The sequence below is a fragment of the Oncorhynchus mykiss genome, chromosome 7 (genome assembly GCF_013265735.2).
Source record: "Oncorhynchus mykiss isolate Arlee chromosome 7, USDA_OmykA_1.1, whole genome shotgun sequence".
Taxonomy (NCBI): domain Eukaryota; kingdom Metazoa; phylum Chordata; class Actinopteri; order Salmoniformes; family Salmonidae; genus Oncorhynchus; species Oncorhynchus mykiss.
Genome location: NC_048571.1, coordinates 28,361,195 through 28,377,001, shown reverse-complemented (window position 1 = coordinate 28,377,001; position 15,807 = coordinate 28,361,195). Strand labels below are relative to the sequence as shown.

General features: G+C 41.8%; 1 protein-coding gene across 2 annotated transcripts in view; it reads right to left on the bottom strand.

Moving 5' to 3' along the window:
* Positions 1 to 8,971: 8,971 nt before the first annotated feature.
* The window catches only part of LOC110527602 (nck-associated protein 1), a 61,764-nt gene continuing 54,928 nt past the window's right edge, over positions 8,972 to 15,807 (bottom strand). For both annotated transcript variants that reach the window (XM_021608995.2, XM_036983105.1), the window contains exons 23-31: positions 15,604 to 15,701; positions 15,313 to 15,406; positions 14,991 to 15,073; positions 14,549 to 14,629; positions 14,123 to 14,216; positions 13,630 to 13,746; positions 11,574 to 11,683; positions 10,908 to 10,997; positions 8,972 to 9,846 (exon numbers count right to left, since the gene is read on the bottom strand). In XM_021608995.2, coding sequence (XP_021464670.1) covers positions 9,730 to 9,846; positions 10,908 to 10,997; positions 11,574 to 11,683; positions 13,630 to 13,746; positions 14,123 to 14,216; positions 14,549 to 14,629; positions 14,991 to 15,073; positions 15,313 to 15,406; positions 15,604 to 15,701 — 884 coding nt within the window. In that variant the 3' untranslated portion in view covers positions 8,972 to 9,729. The remainder of the gene's footprint in view (positions 9,847 to 10,907; positions 10,998 to 11,573; positions 11,684 to 13,629; positions 13,747 to 14,122; positions 14,217 to 14,548; positions 14,630 to 14,990; positions 15,074 to 15,312; positions 15,407 to 15,603; positions 15,702 to 15,807) is intronic.

Below are 15,807 nucleotides of genomic sequence, written 5' to 3'. Positions count from 1 at the left end.
ATAGGTAGGTAAAGAAATATAACAACAATAAAGACAGGATATATACAGTAGCAAGGCTATAAAAGTAGCGAGGCTACAAAGACACCGGTGAGTCAGGCTGATTGAGGTAGTATGTACACTGTACATGTAGATATGGTTAAAGTGACTATGCATATATGATGAACAGAGAGTAGCAGTACCGTAAAAGAGGGGTTGGCGGGTGATGGGTGGGACACAATGCAGATTGTCCGGGTAACAGTGCGGGAGCACTGCCCAATTGAGGTAGTATGTACATGAATGTATAGTTAAAGTGACTATGCATATATGATAAACAGAGAGTAGCAGCAGCTTAAAACGAGGGGTTGGGGGGGGGCACACAATGCAAATAGTCCGGGTAGCCATTTGATTACCTGTTCAGGAGTCTTATGGCTTGGGGGTTAAAACTGTTGAGAAGCCTTTTTGTCCTAGACTTGGCACTGCTGTAGTAGAGAGAACAGTCTATGACTGGGGTGGCTGGGGTCTTTGACAATTTTTAGGGCCTTCCTCTGACACCGCCTGGTGTAGAGGTCCTGGATGGCGGGCAGCTTAGCCCCAGTGTTGTACTCAAATCAAATCAAATGTATTTATATAGCCCTTCGTACATCAGCTGATATCTCAAAGTGCTGTACAGAAACCCAGCCTAAAACCCCAAACAGCAAGCAATGCAGGTGTAGAAGCACGGTGGCTAGGAAAAACTCCCTACAAAGGCCAAAACCTAGAGAGGAACCAGGCTATGAGGGGTGACCAGTCCTCTTCTGGCTGTGCCGGGTGGAGATTATAACAGAACATGGCCAAGATGTTCAAATGTTCATAAATGACCAGCATGGTCCAATAATAATAAGGCAGAACAGTTTAAACTGGAGCAGCAGCACGGCCAGGTGGACTGGGGACAGCAAGGAGTCATCATGTCAGGTGGTCCTGAGGCATGGTCCTAGGGCTCAGGTCCTCCGAGAGAGAGAAAGAAAGAGAGAAAGAGAGAATTAGAGAGAGCACACTTAAATTCACACAGGACACCGAATAGGACAGGAGAAGTACTCCAGATATAACAAACTGACCCTAGCCCCCTGACACATAAACTACTGCAGCATAAATACTGGAGGCTGAGACAGGAGGGGTCAGGAGACACTGTGGCCCCATCCGAGGACACCCCCGGACAGGGCAAAACAGGAAGGATCAGTGTTAATCAGTGTTGCTTCCTAAGTGGACAGTTTGATTTCACAGAAGTGTGATTGACTTGGAGTTACATTGTGTTGTTTAAGTGTTCCCTTTATTTTTTTGAGCAGTGTACATTTATTAATGTCTACATGTTATTTTTTCTCTCACTTTATTTACTCTATTAAATGTCAACTTTGGGTATGAAAAACAGTCAAACTCCACCTCTTTATTTTAAAATAGAAATTGGGGTGTGCCTTCGGTGGTTGATCAATGATGACAATAAGTTACTTTTTCTGACGAGTGGAAGTAACTGTATTAGTTGACAGTGGAGGGTTTCTATCGTAGCTATCCACTGTAGCTACAGTTAGCTTACGTAAGATAACATAGCACTAGTAGCTAGTACTATGAAGATGAGCTTACTGTAACGTAGCTGATTCCACTATAGTATCTGGGCAGAGAGGGAGAAGTGAAAGATAGATTTGCATCTCCCCCTTTTCAGTCTGCCTTGCCGACTCCTCCAATATTTGTTCACGCTATTTCAGAGGATTTAATTTAGGATGGAAGCTGTAGAGATCGGTAAGTGTAATTTCTGTAGCCAAATATCTTATCCATAAATGTTTGCAGTTGTTTTTAAGCATTAAATGACATGGTATTTTATTTTTATTTTATTTATTTCACCTTTATTTAACCAGGTCGGCAAGTTGAGAACAAGTTCTCATTTACAATTGCGACCTGGCCAAGATAAAGCAAAGTAGTTCGACACATACAACACAGAATTACACATGGAGTAAAACAATCATACAGTCAATAATACAGTAGAAAATAAGTCTATATACAATATGAGCAAATGAGGTGAGATAAGGGAGGTAAAAGCAAAAAAAAGGCCATGGTGGCGAAGTAAATACAATAAAACACTGGAATGGTAGATTTGCAGTGGAAAAAAAGTGCAAAGTAGATATAGAAATAATGGGGTGCAAAGGAGCAAAATAAAGTGCTTAAAGCTAGTGTATGAAGCGAGGGCCAGCCCCTGCGACCTGTATGCTCTCGTTGGCTGGCCCTCGCTTCATACTCGTCGCCAAACCCACTGGCTCTAGGTCATCTACAAGACCCTGCTAGGTAAAGTCCCCTCTTATCTCAGCTCGCTGGTCACCATAGCAGCACCCAACTGTAGCACGCGCTCCAGCAGGTATATCTCTCTGGTCACCCCCAAAACCAATTCTTACTTTGGCTTTGGCGACAAAACGGATGGCATTGTGATAGACTGCATCCAATTTATTGAGTAGGGTATTGGAGGCAATTTTGTAAATGACATCGTCGAAGTGGAGGATCGGTAGGATGGTCAGTTTTACAAGGGTATGTTTGGTAGCATGAGTGAAGGATGCTTTCTTGCGAAATAGGAAGCCAATTCTATATTTAATGTTGGATTGGAGATGTTTGATGTGAGTCTGAAAGGAGTGTTTACAGTCTAACCTAGGTATTTGTAGTTGTCCACATACTCCAAGTCAGAACCGTCCAGAATAGTGATGTTGGACGGGCGGGCAGGTGCAGGCAGAGATCAGTTGAAGAGCATGCATTTAGTTTTACTTTTATTTAAGAGCAATTGGAGGCCACGGAAGGAAAGTTGTATGGCATTGAAGCTCGTCTGGAGAGTTGTTAACACAGTGTCCAAAGAAGGGCCAGAAGTATACAGAATGGTGTTGTCTGCGTAGAGGTGGATCAGAGACTTACCAGCAGCAAGAGCGACATCATTAATGTATACAGAGAAGAGAGTTGGTCCAAGATTTGAACCCTGTGGCACCCCCATAGAGACTGATATTATGATGGTGTATTGATCAGTTATACAGTTAAAATAATGTATTTTTGCGTTTTTTGACAAAAGTCAACCTTAATATAATTTTAAAGTATGCATTTATGTGAGCTAAATATGTAAAAATAATTTTTGGGGGGAATAATTGGGAAAGTTAAAATGTTACTATAAATACATGTAACTTTGTCTTTGAAACATTTCATTGAAATACTGTAGAATTCCTTTCATTCCTATGGAGGACTGCTTCTTCTGGGGAGTGCCAATATGGCCGACCGGTGACTTCAAAGCCTCTCAATGGCCAAAACAAAGCATCAGCAATCAAGGGTTTATATACATCATTGGGAATATCCAATCGTGATGAGGCATCGCCAGCTGTGAACTCTATAGCACGCTTCAGACAACCAAAGTGAATGTGACAATGGTAAAACATTTGATAAAATTATCCTGACATGGTCACTTTGCCGCAAACTTTAAATCACTTTGGCGCAGTAGGCATCAAGTCCCTTGCCGATTATGTTGCATTCAACGCTGCATACAACATTTGAAATGTCTATACTTTTCATTGAACACAATCAAAGTTGTGTTCAATTTAATACAGTAAGCCCTAGATTTCTTCAATTGCCTCGTAGGCATGCCCAATTTAGGTTGCCTGGCTACACAGACTCCTTGCTCCGTTCAAACGCTACACCACGTCCACAGACATAGTTTCTTCTCCACCCAATTGACTCCCATTCACTCCTTGAAGGAGAGCTTTCCTTGTCCCAGAATCGTCCAGAATGCACAGCGAGCCCAATTGACGAAATGGGCAACGTACATAATATGCGTTAATACAATTACAATGGTTTCTCATCTCCTCAAAAGTATCCCTGGTACCTCCCCGACCCTTCACCGAATGCGAACACATTCGGGAACACCTGATTGGTCCAGAAACTGATGTTTTGGACAAGAGCCAGAACACACGTGGGCAAAACAGCGATTCAAAGATGATACTCTTATTGGTTAAAGACAATCCTATCACTGATTACTTTGTTTTGTACAACACCCTCCGTGCCCCTTTGCCATCATTGAAGTAAGTTGTGGTCTCAGACAAAAGTATGTAGAGAACGACAGAGCACATAAAAATCATCTGTTCTCAGTTGCAACACTCACTACCAAGTTACAAACTGCCTCAGGAAGCAGTCAGCACAATAACTGTTCGTCGGGAAATTCATAAAATTTTCCATGGCCGAGCAGCTGCACACAAGCCTAAGATCACCATGCACAATGCCAAGTGTCGGCTGGAGTGGTGTAAAGTTCGCTGCCATTGGACTCTGGAGCAGTGGAAACACGTTCTCTGTTCTTGTGCTGACATCTGGCAGTCCGACAGACGAATCTGTGTTTTGCAGATGCCAGGAGAAAGCTACCTGCCCGAATGCATAGTGTCAACTGTACATTTTGGTGGAGGAGAAATAATGGTTCGGGCTTTACCCTTAGTTCCAGTGAAATCTTAACATCACAGCATACAATGACATTCTAGACTATTCGGTGCTTCTAGCTTTGTGGCAACAGTTTGGGGAAGGCCCTTTCCTGTTTCACCCCCATTTGTCAAGATCAGTGTGGAAGAACTCGACTGGCCTTCACAGAGCCCTGATCTCAACCCCATTGAGCACCTTTGAGATTAATTGGAATGTCGACTGCGAGCCAGGTCTAATCGCCCAACATCAGAGCCCGACCTCACTAGCAACTCCATACTAGTGTCCATGATTTTGAAATTAGATGTTCGACCAGCAGGTGTCCACATACTTTTGGTGATGTAGTGTATGTGGTGGTAATTGTTACCAGTGTGCACTTGACCGTACAAAGGAATGATGAGGGGGCCATCTTGTGGCCAAGAAATGAAAAACAATAGGTCAATTCCCAAATAGGGCAATTCTGGCTCGTAGAAATCATCAACATGTATTGATCACTTCTTTACTAATGCTGCAGAAATTTGTTTGAAAGCAGTATCCAAATCCATCAGATGTAGTGATCACAATTTAGTAGCCATAAAACCAAAGTTCCAAAGGCTGTGCCTAATATAGTGTATAAGAGGTCATACAATACGTTTTGTAGTGTTTCCTATGTTGTTGATGTGAAGAATATTTGTTGGTCCAGGGTGTGTAATGAGAAGCAACCAGGCACTGCACTGACACATTTATGCACCCATTAAGAAAATGACTGTACAAATTGTTAAATCCCAGTGGCTTGATGAGGAATTAAAAAAATGTATGGTTGAGAGGGGTGAGGCTAAAAGACCAACTCTGCTCCATCATTCATTGAATCAGATGACTAATTCATCACAAAACCCACTGATATTGCCAACTACTTTAAGATAAGCAAGATGGAATATTACTGAGGATAATAGCGGATGCTATTGCCACTCCTAAACTCAGCAAAAAAATAAATGTCCCTTTTTCAGGACCCCGTCTTTCAAAGATATGTAAAAATCCAAATAACTTCACAGAACTTCATTGTAAAGGGTTTAAACACTGTTTCCCATGCTTTTTCAATGAACCATAAACAATTAATGAACATGCACCTGTGGAATGGTCAATAAGACACAAACAGCATACAGATGGTAGGCAATTAAGGTCACAGTTATGAACACTTAGGACACTAAGGAGGCCTTTCCACTGACTCTGAAAAACACCAAAAGAAAGATACCCAGGGTCCCTGCTCATCTGTGCGAACATGCCTTAAGCATGCTGCAAGGAAGCATGAGGACTGCAGATGTGGCCAGGACAATAAATTGCAATGTCCGTGCTGTGAGATGCCTAAGACAGCGTTACAGGGAGGCAGGACTGACAGCTGATCGTCCTCGCAGTGGCAGACCACGTATAACAACAACTGCACAGGATCGGTACATCCAAACATAACACCTGCGGGACAGGTACAGGATGGCAACAACTGCCCGAGTTACCCCAGGAACGCACAATCGCTCCATCAGTGCCGACTGTCCACAATAGGCTGAGAGAGGCTGGGCAGAGGGCTTGTCGGCCTGTTGCAAGGCAGGTCATCACCAGACATCACCTATGGTGATCACCTATGCTCTTCACTGACGAGTCGCGGTTTTGTTTCACCAGGGGTGATGGTTGGATTCGCGTTTATGGCCGAAGGAATGAGCGTTACACCGAGGCCTGTACACTGGAGCGGGATCGATTTGGAGGGTCCGTCATGGTCTGGGGCGGTGTGCACAGCATCATCGGACTGTGCTTGTTACCATTGCAGGAAATCTCAATGCTGTGCATTACAGGGAAGACTTCCTACTCCCTCATGTGGTACCCTTCCTGCAGGCTCATCCTGACATGACCATCCAGCATGACAATGCCACCAGCCATACTGCTCGTTCTGTGCGTGATTTCAGATTTCAGTGTTCTGCCATGGCCAGCGAAGAGCCTGGACCTCAATCCCATTGAGCACGTCTGGGACCTGTTAGATCGGAGGGTGAGGGCTAGGGTCATCCCCCCATCCCCCCGATGTCCGGGAACTTACAGGTGCCTTGGGGGAAGAGTGGGATGACATCTCACAGCAAGAACTGGCAAATCTGGTGCAGTCCATAAGGAGGTGGTGCAGCTGGTGGCCACACCAGATACCGACTGTTACTTTTGACCCCCCCCCCCCCCCCCCCGTTGAGGGACACATTATTCAATTTCTGTTCGTTACGTCTGTGGAACTTGTTCAGTTTGTGTCTCAGTTGTTGAATGTTATGTCAAACAAATATTTACACATGTTAAGTTTGCTGAAAATAAACACAGTTGACAGTGAGAGGACGTTTCTTTTTTTGCTGAGTTTATTTGCCATATCTTTAATTTAAGCATACTAGAAAGTGTGTGCCCTCAGGCCTGGAGGCAAGCAAAAGTTATTCCCCTACCTAAGTATAGTAAAGCCCCCTTTACTGTCTCAAATAGCCAACCAATCAGCCTGTTACAAACTTTTAGAAAAACATTTGACCAGACACAATGCTAATTTAAAGTCAACAAATTCACAACAGACTTTCAGCACTCTTAAAGGGAAGGGCATTCAACAAACTTACAAAAATGACAGAGAATTTGATAATTAAAAAGATTGGGGGGGCTGTGTTGTTATTCAGTGTGGTTGACATTATCGACCACAGTTCATAGAAAAACTTGTGTTATGGCTCTACACCCCCTGCTATATTGTGGGTGTTCCCTCCAATAAAATCCAGGAATTCCCCAGGGCAGCTGTCTAAGCCCCTTACTTCTTTCAATCATTACTAACGACCCTTGCTTTTATTTATTTTTTATACTAACGACATGCCAGTGACCGAGTAAAGTCAGTGTATCTATGTATGCGGATGACTCAACACTATACACATCAGCTACTACAGCGACTGAAATGACTGCAACACTTAAAGAGCTGCAGTTAGTTTCAGAATGGGTCGCAAGGATTAAGAGTTCTCTATATTTAAAAAAACGATACACATTGCATTTGGGACAAATAATTCACTAAACCTCAACTAAATTTTGTAATGAATAATGTCGTAACTGAGCAAGTTGAGGAGACTGAAGTGCTTGGAGTAACCCTGGACTGTAAACTGTCATGGTCATAACATGTTCATACAACAGTAGCTAAGATGGGTAGAAGTCTGTCCATAATAAAGTGCTGCTTTGCATTCTTAACAGCACTATAAACAAGACAGGTCCTACAGGCCCTAGTTTTGTCACACCTGGACTAGTGTTCAGTCCTGTGGTCAAGTGCCACAAAGGAAAATTGCAATTATCTCAGAACAGGGCAGCACAGCTGGCCCTCAAGTACAGAGATAGCTAACATTCATAATATGCATGTCAATCTCTCTTGGCTCAAAGTGGAGGAGATTGACTTCATCACTACTTGTATCTGTGAGAAGTATTGACATGTTGAATGCACCGAGCTGTCTGAACTACTGGCAGACAGCTCGGACACCCATGCTTACCCCACAAGACATGCCACAATAGGTCTCTTGACAGTCCCGAGACCAGAACAGACTATGGGAGGCGCACATAGAGCCATGACTACATGGAATGCTATTCCACATCAAGTAACTGATGCAAGTAGTAAAATTAGACTTAAAAAACAAATACAAATACACCTTACAAGAGAGCGGGGACTGTGAAGCAACACAAACATAGGCACAGACACATGCATACACACGATAACATGCGCATTATACACACACGTACACAGAGTAGGGGCATGAGAGCACACACTTAAGATGTTGTGAAATCTGTTGTAAAATGTATTGTAATATTTTTAAAAATGTATAACGGCCTTCATTTTGCTGGACCCCAGGAAGAGTGGCATCAGCTAATGGGGATCCAAAAAGACATACAAATATTCACAGATAACGAAGGAAAAACAATTCCCCCACTCCTAAGTCAAAGACTTGACCATTTGGCCTTGTTTCTATCTCACTGGTGTTCAGATTGAGTTGGTTGGTGGCACTGCTCTGACTGCACATTTTCTGAAGCTGGGGTATGAATCATATTTTCCCTTTCTTAGTACATGTCTGAGGGGTATCCTACAAAGCAAGATCAATGACTTAGCCAGCTAACTTACAAGAATATTCTGAAATAACTATGCATTATTTTAAGAAGATAAGCATAACATGGACATGGTCTAACTGACTCATCAACCAAAAACACCTATGAACCAGAAAATCAATAGTTATTTCAGGTTGTTTATCAATTTTAGCTGGCTTGATCCTGCTTGTAGTATATCCCTCTGGTCTGTCAGACGTGAAACTAGCTGGGTAGATAAGCATCTGAGTGGCCATCGATGAGCCCCCTCCCTGACAACTTGAAGTTAGTAAAACTAAATGAAAGACAACTGTTGCTCATGGAGTCCGTTTGCACAGTTGAAGTTGAGTGGTGAGCGATGTGCACAAAAGGTTGAGAGTTTGTGTCACAGTTGGGGTGGAACTCACTCTGTTACAATGGTCCGTCAACTGAATGATGCTATATTTGGACTAACAGAGCAGTTTGATATAACCTATTGTTTATTTATGTTATGGAAGTTAGTGTAATTTTCAAAAATGTAAAACATAGTGGTTAAGGTAGAACAATTTATAAACATTCCATAAATATGCAATAATTTTTATACCATATGGGCAGGTACAATGGTGAGTTAATGACACTGAGGCATCATGAGTTAGTAAAAAAATTATACTATGCTTTGTACAAACACCATCTGTTCATCTTATTATATAGCTACCGGCAACAATTTTGAGTATCAAACCAAATCAGACGCATTTGTGTCAATAATATGGCAAATATAAAAACCAAACTGTAAAAAAAACACACAGAATAACCCATAAAAATCTAGAACCACCTAAATAAAATCATTAATGCTCCGGTCAATAAACAGGCAACATGTTTGCATTATTAATAATAAAGATATTTAAAATTCAGCCCCCAAACATCAGAGATTGTTATTTTTCCATTACACATTGTTCTCATGTTGAAAAACTGATGCTTTTCATAAAAAAATTGAATTTAGTAGTGTAAATCTTTTTTATTTTTTTATCAAGCAAAACTCATAGGTTACTACTGTATGACCCTTTTAGGAAACGGCAGATCATTAATGCAATTTCACGAGGAGAAAAAAATGTATCCCACAATTTCATAGTGTAGTTTTAAGACAAAGTGAAATGAGCACACGGCAGTTTATGTTAGCAAGGCTCCTGTGGTCCACTTGATGTCCCATGTGAGGGACTTATGTTCTGAAGAGGAGACTTATGCAGATGAGCTGATGCTCTGCTTGTAGACGGCGTGGTAAGCGTTTCTCAGTAGCACGTAGGGGAAGCATGACTCCAGGAGGTCCATGGTAAGGAATGGAGACTCCTGGACAATCTGAAACCAAACCAAATACATGCATCTTGTGACGAAACCTAGTTGTAACGCTTCAGACTCCAGACTAAACATTGCCCCGTGCAGCATGGGTTTAAAGCCCACCTGCACCTTGTGTATTTCTCTGTCTTCCCCACTCATTTATGACTTTATCTCAATAAAAAAGAAAATATGAATTTAAAAAATACAGTATGTATAAAAAAGATTCTCAGAGAAAATGTGTGGGTGTGAACTTTTATTTATCATACATATGCATAATGATAATGGGTGACATTCATAGATGGGATGGAACATTATTTAGGCAATTTGCTGTTTTAAATCATTTTCTACTTCCCACGAACATCACATAATAAAAGTAGCTAAATAAATTACTAGTTGCAGTATTCGGAAATCTCCTTGGGTAATGTGTGTCGTGGAATAATCAGAATTTGTTGGTAACATATGTAAGATGTTCTATATTCATCATATGTTTGTAAGTTACTTCTCATCAAGAATGTTATTTTTGTGTAATACTGTGGCAGGGTTTGCAGTTATCTGTTCTATGTCAAGACTAAGTTGCATGGGCCGCAGAGAGGGGAGAGGTCAAAGTATCATCATGTGTAAACATATCTCTTGGCTCCACAATGTCTGTGTGCCAGTCAGTGTGTCTCTGTGATCTTGTCAAGATAGGATTGGTTGTACTTAGAGTTGGTTGTATCTAAATGACAATTTGATATATGCCTGTTGATATGGAGGGTTGGTTTATGGTTCTGGAGTTTGAGAAAGGAGACAAAGCTGAACGATGAATTATGCCGATGCTGTCTTATCCTGTGTGTGTCTTTGCTATAAAGGACCTCATTTGAAATGTGGAAGGGGCTCTCAGAGAATTCATGGTTAGACACTGAATTGCCTGAGAGTCACAGGATTGTGATAGAGCTGATATAATTAAAGATGGACTTTGATAACTAACTCTGACTTGTGTGTGGTTTGCTCCCATGATTTGGTAAATAGAGGAAATTTCCACGACATGTGCCACATACCGTATTGTGCCATCCCAAATATATTGAATCTGCACAAATACTCACCATGTCCAGCAGCAGGTACACAGACTCCCTGTTTCGTGTTGTCATTTTGTCCGTCTCCTGGCCAATCTTCAGCAAGCTGGAAGATGCCAGCTGTAAATTCCAAAACAGCAGAGGATTAAAGATCTGCAGCAAAACTGATTTATTTTAAGTTGCTCATCAACTTCAAAAATAAGTTTGAAGTCTTCAAAGATCATGCATTTCAGAAACTGCTTAGTAGTGGGGAAAAAAAGTTGTGACAATTCCATTTGTAATGTTAAAGTGAATCTGGGATTCAAACAACAAAGTGGTCACCTTGCCACTTTTTTTGACCAACAGCTGAGGGATGGGGCTGGAGAAATGTAGTCACTCTCAAATTCATAGACAGAGCCATAATACATGGACTGGCCCTGCATGAGGTCAACATTACATGTTCTGAAGCTATACAGTGTTTGTTTACAATTACTTTGTTTACAAACAATGAAGTAAAACAAGCTCACATTTTGAGTTTAGATGGGGTAAGAAAGCTTAACTAAACTTCTAAGTTATATCCAAGAATCAATGGCTAAATATAATTAATGTAAAAGTACAAAAATGGATGCACCAATCCAATGTGATAAATCGCAGGGAGGGAAAGGAAAATATGCATATAATAGATCAATGTTGACAAGAGCGACATGTTGCACTTACAGCCAGAAATTCTTTGAGACGATCTTCAATGCTTCCCTTGTGAATGGTGAACAAGGCAGCAGCTATCTGGTTGACAGCTTTCGCCAGACAGTGAATATTGTTGCAGTGTCCTTAGAAAGATTGAAGAAAACATTTACTTCTCAGTTATCAGTCTAACAATTGCTTGACTGTTTACCTTTGATACCTCAAATCTCTCTATAGTTATATGGAAATACAAAATACAACTATGGAACATACTGTTCTAATAAAAAAATATGCAGTAAGCAACACATATCAATATACTAGGCTCATTCATACTGAGAAGGCATCACATAACGTGCAATCGCGCCTGTTCCCCGCCATTCATTTATTTTGGAAGCGCATGTCTCCTTATCTGATGATCAGCTGTTTTCGAACACACGTGGGTCTGAAAAGACGTTTCTCTTGTTCAAGAGCATTCGTACTAGATGAAAAGATGAAAAAAAAAGCATACCATACTGGCATATAAAGCATACCAAATGTTCCATATTTCACATAGACCTACTAAAAAATATTATATTTTCGCATACCTGATCAGAGTACTTACTATTTAGAAAGGGTATTCGGACATGGCCACTGTGTACTAACCATACTACTAGTGATGCACCAGTATGACATTTTTGGCCGATACCGATATCCGATATTTTCCATGCCAAAAAACCTGATACCGATATTTAAGTTTTTAGTGACCGTTTAAGCATTCTAGTACAGTTAAATAGTTCACACACACACAAGGACACAGCAGTCTAAGGCACTGCATCTCAGTGCAAGAGGCGTCACTACATCCCTGGTTCGAATCCAGGCTGTATCACATCCGGCTGTGATTGGGAGTCCCATAGGGCGGCGCACAATTGGCCCAGCGTCATCTGGGCCATTATTGTGCTTTTTTATAATTCTACTATTTGTATTAATTTGCATTACTGTCAATGAAATACTTTTATTTTGAAGGCAAACCGCAAATTCCACTATTGTGCCTAATCCTTATTGTGGCTAGCTTCACAACACCTAACCGGGTCCGGTCGAGCCTCACTAGCAAGATGAAGCTAGCTGGCTGCTTATAACGTTAGCTTTCGGCAACAGGGTTAAGTAGATGGCTAGCTATTTATTTTCATGAACTGAAGTTCAATTTCAATTAGCGAACAACAAGTGGCAACCTAGCGAATGCTTACTCACAATGATTCCTAAATCATTGCTAAGAATAATGAAAATGACTGCAGTTTCTACTGGTCATTGTTTTCAGGCTGGTTGTATTGGTGCTAGCTAGGTACCCCAGAAGCTGCGGTCGAACAAATGATGCTTTATTACCAACACAGTATTGTAAACACATCGTTTGTGGCCGGTGTTTGTAGACTTTTGTACAGCTTTGACAGTGCTACGGTATATTTTTTGACACACAAAGACCCAAACGGCGTTCAATAGTATGTATGTCTTGAAACTAATAGCAGTGACGCTATTACTGTCTAACTCCGGTAGGGTAACATCTGAAAAATAGCACCCTTGGTAGTGTGTACCGTTGCTCGACCAGTTGGCGAAAGCCAACATCACCCACGACAGAGAACGGTTGATTGTCATGGGGAATGAATTCCATTATCTTGGCTTTAATGGATTTTGCCTTTGAGTTGTCTCGCTGAAATTTTCTTACTCTTTCAAATGACTGCTCTATCCACACAGCAGACATTTTGGCCTAGGTTAGGAATGCTGTGTTGCATGTGTAGAGCAAAATTTTACGTGGCGTAATTACGTCATATAGGTATGCACGGCAGTTTTGACATCAGTTTTTAACATTGGCGCTAAACTAGACATCGGGCCGATACCGATGTTGGCATTTTTAGCTAATATCGGCTAGTTCTGATATGTTCACCGATATATCGTGCATCCCTACATACTATTAAGGATATAGGGCCTGTCCGAATACCCATACTTGCGTTCTAAAAAGTACTCAGACAGATCTATGTCTGCGCCTGGTGGGCTCTATGGTTAATCAGATATGGCCACTATTACCCAAACGGCCATTGACATATAGAAATGATAGAAATACCTTCGATTGCAGGGCTATATTGAGACATGACGTTGCTGGCCAGAGTTGGCATGGAAACGGCAACGAAGACCATGAGCAGACAGGCGATCTTATACTCCTCCTCTGGACTTATGTTTTCTGGAAACAGTGGTATTATCTACAGTTAATGACTGGATGAAAATCAAACAGTTGCTCTTAGAAAACAATGTCAAAGCTCTGCCAACTACACCACAATCATGTTTATGTTTTTCCAGGTAGCAGTATTCAGTACGGCCAGGCTTTCCTTTTGTAATGAATTGAAGATACACATGAGAAACCTGCACAATGTGCGGGTTTCTTCTTTTTTTCTCATCTTATTCGCCTGTTACCATGCACCTGCAAAAAAGATAGCTCAGATGTGCGAGTGCCTTTAGAATTTTGAACATACACATAAAATTAACATCTTCCTCAAATGTGTTTATTTCCATTGGCAAACACTGTCAGCCCTTTGCAGGGGCCTAGTTTTGGCTCTCACCTGATTTCTGTGAAGAAAGGGCCACCACTAAGGCTGGGTCTATCTCACACGGCAGGCCTGCTGCAGACGACAGCTCATACACATTCATGGCCACCTGACAGGAAGAGGAAATCATAGACTCAGCCATAAAAACATCAGATCATCATCTGCAAAAGTGTTTCCAAAATCTATCCTCCAGTACAGGGGACACCAGTTCCACCTATTTTATGTATTCCAGAACTAGCACACCTGATTCAACTAATGCAGGACTTGGTGATTGGTTAACCAATTGAATCAGGTGTGCTCATACTGGAATACATCAAAAAAGTCTAACTGTATATGGGGTACTCAAGAGAGGTTTGGGAAAGACTGATCTAGACTGTTGTCTCCATTGTAACCCACCGTGAAAGGTCCTATATATACACACACACACAGGTTGCCTCCTACCTTCATGTCAGTCTCTCTGGGAATGTGGTCCTTGAAATCCTCGACGGAGCTCACCAGGAAAGGAATGTGGAAGGACAGCACCTGACGACAGGTGATGGGACAGAAAAATGGGTCATATTTGAGTGCCGGTATGTTGTCATGTTAAATCTAGTTACTGGCATCTTTCTTTCACATCTTTCATATTTTTATACATTTTATTGGACAGAGAAAGTGGGGAATAATAGGACGAGAGTGCGTTTTCAAACCCATGTCGACACTGGTATAGAAGTGCTGTAGACGGTGGCACTAACTGTTATAGCACCCAAGCTACATTAATGGCAATTTTGACTTGATCTTATTTGTACCCAGATACACAGCAGAGGACTTCAGTGATGATACAGAGAGGCCTAGTTAGTGACAGTGATACAGTATTGGCCAGGATACGTGTTGTGACTGGACTTACGTCGCGGAGTGCTTCCTGGGCCAGTGATCGGAATGACAAGATGACTCCAATAATGGTCATCCTTTTCAGGACGCTGTCAACAGCTACAGACAAAAGACACAAACAAGGCTTTAACCTCCCGTAGAAGAGTTTCAAAATGAAAAAACCTAACTAAAGAGACTTCAATGCTCAGTGCTGATCTGAGGCAAAACCATTTAGGGAGCACATCTTGAGTCATTACCACATACAGGATGTGCTTAATATGGCAACAAGTCACACTGCGTCTTCTGTTTTGGGGCTACAAGAGTAAGACATGGGCAAGGCAAGAGAGAGACAGACGTACATGAGAGCTTTTTAAAGAGGGCAGCCATCTGCTCTGGCTTATCAAAGCTGGTCCTCATCTGGTTCAGAACTTCCACGTTGTCCACCACCAGTTTCTATGGAAGTGAGAAGGAAGGGGGAGAGCGAGAAAGACAGAGCCAGACACAAAAAAAACAGAAAGAACAAAATAAAGGAAAGAGAGAGATACTATTCATGAGATTCAGAGATAAAGAGCCCAGGGGCATCAGCATCAGTACAAAAAGCTCTGAAGGAAAACAAAAACAAACGCCTCTGATTCAGTCAGTGACCACACCTTGAGTTCTGCCACCTGGGAGGATATGTGCCACATGAGGCTCTCGCTGAGGAACTTCATGCCATAGGGTCCCAGCAGCTCTGAGAGTGACCTCATCTCTGTGGGAAAGACAGCGAGCAGGGGGATGTCAAATGCTTTGTGTCAACGCGTCACGATTCATACTCCTCTCGTTTATCCCCAATGCTTTTGGGATTTAAATATTTA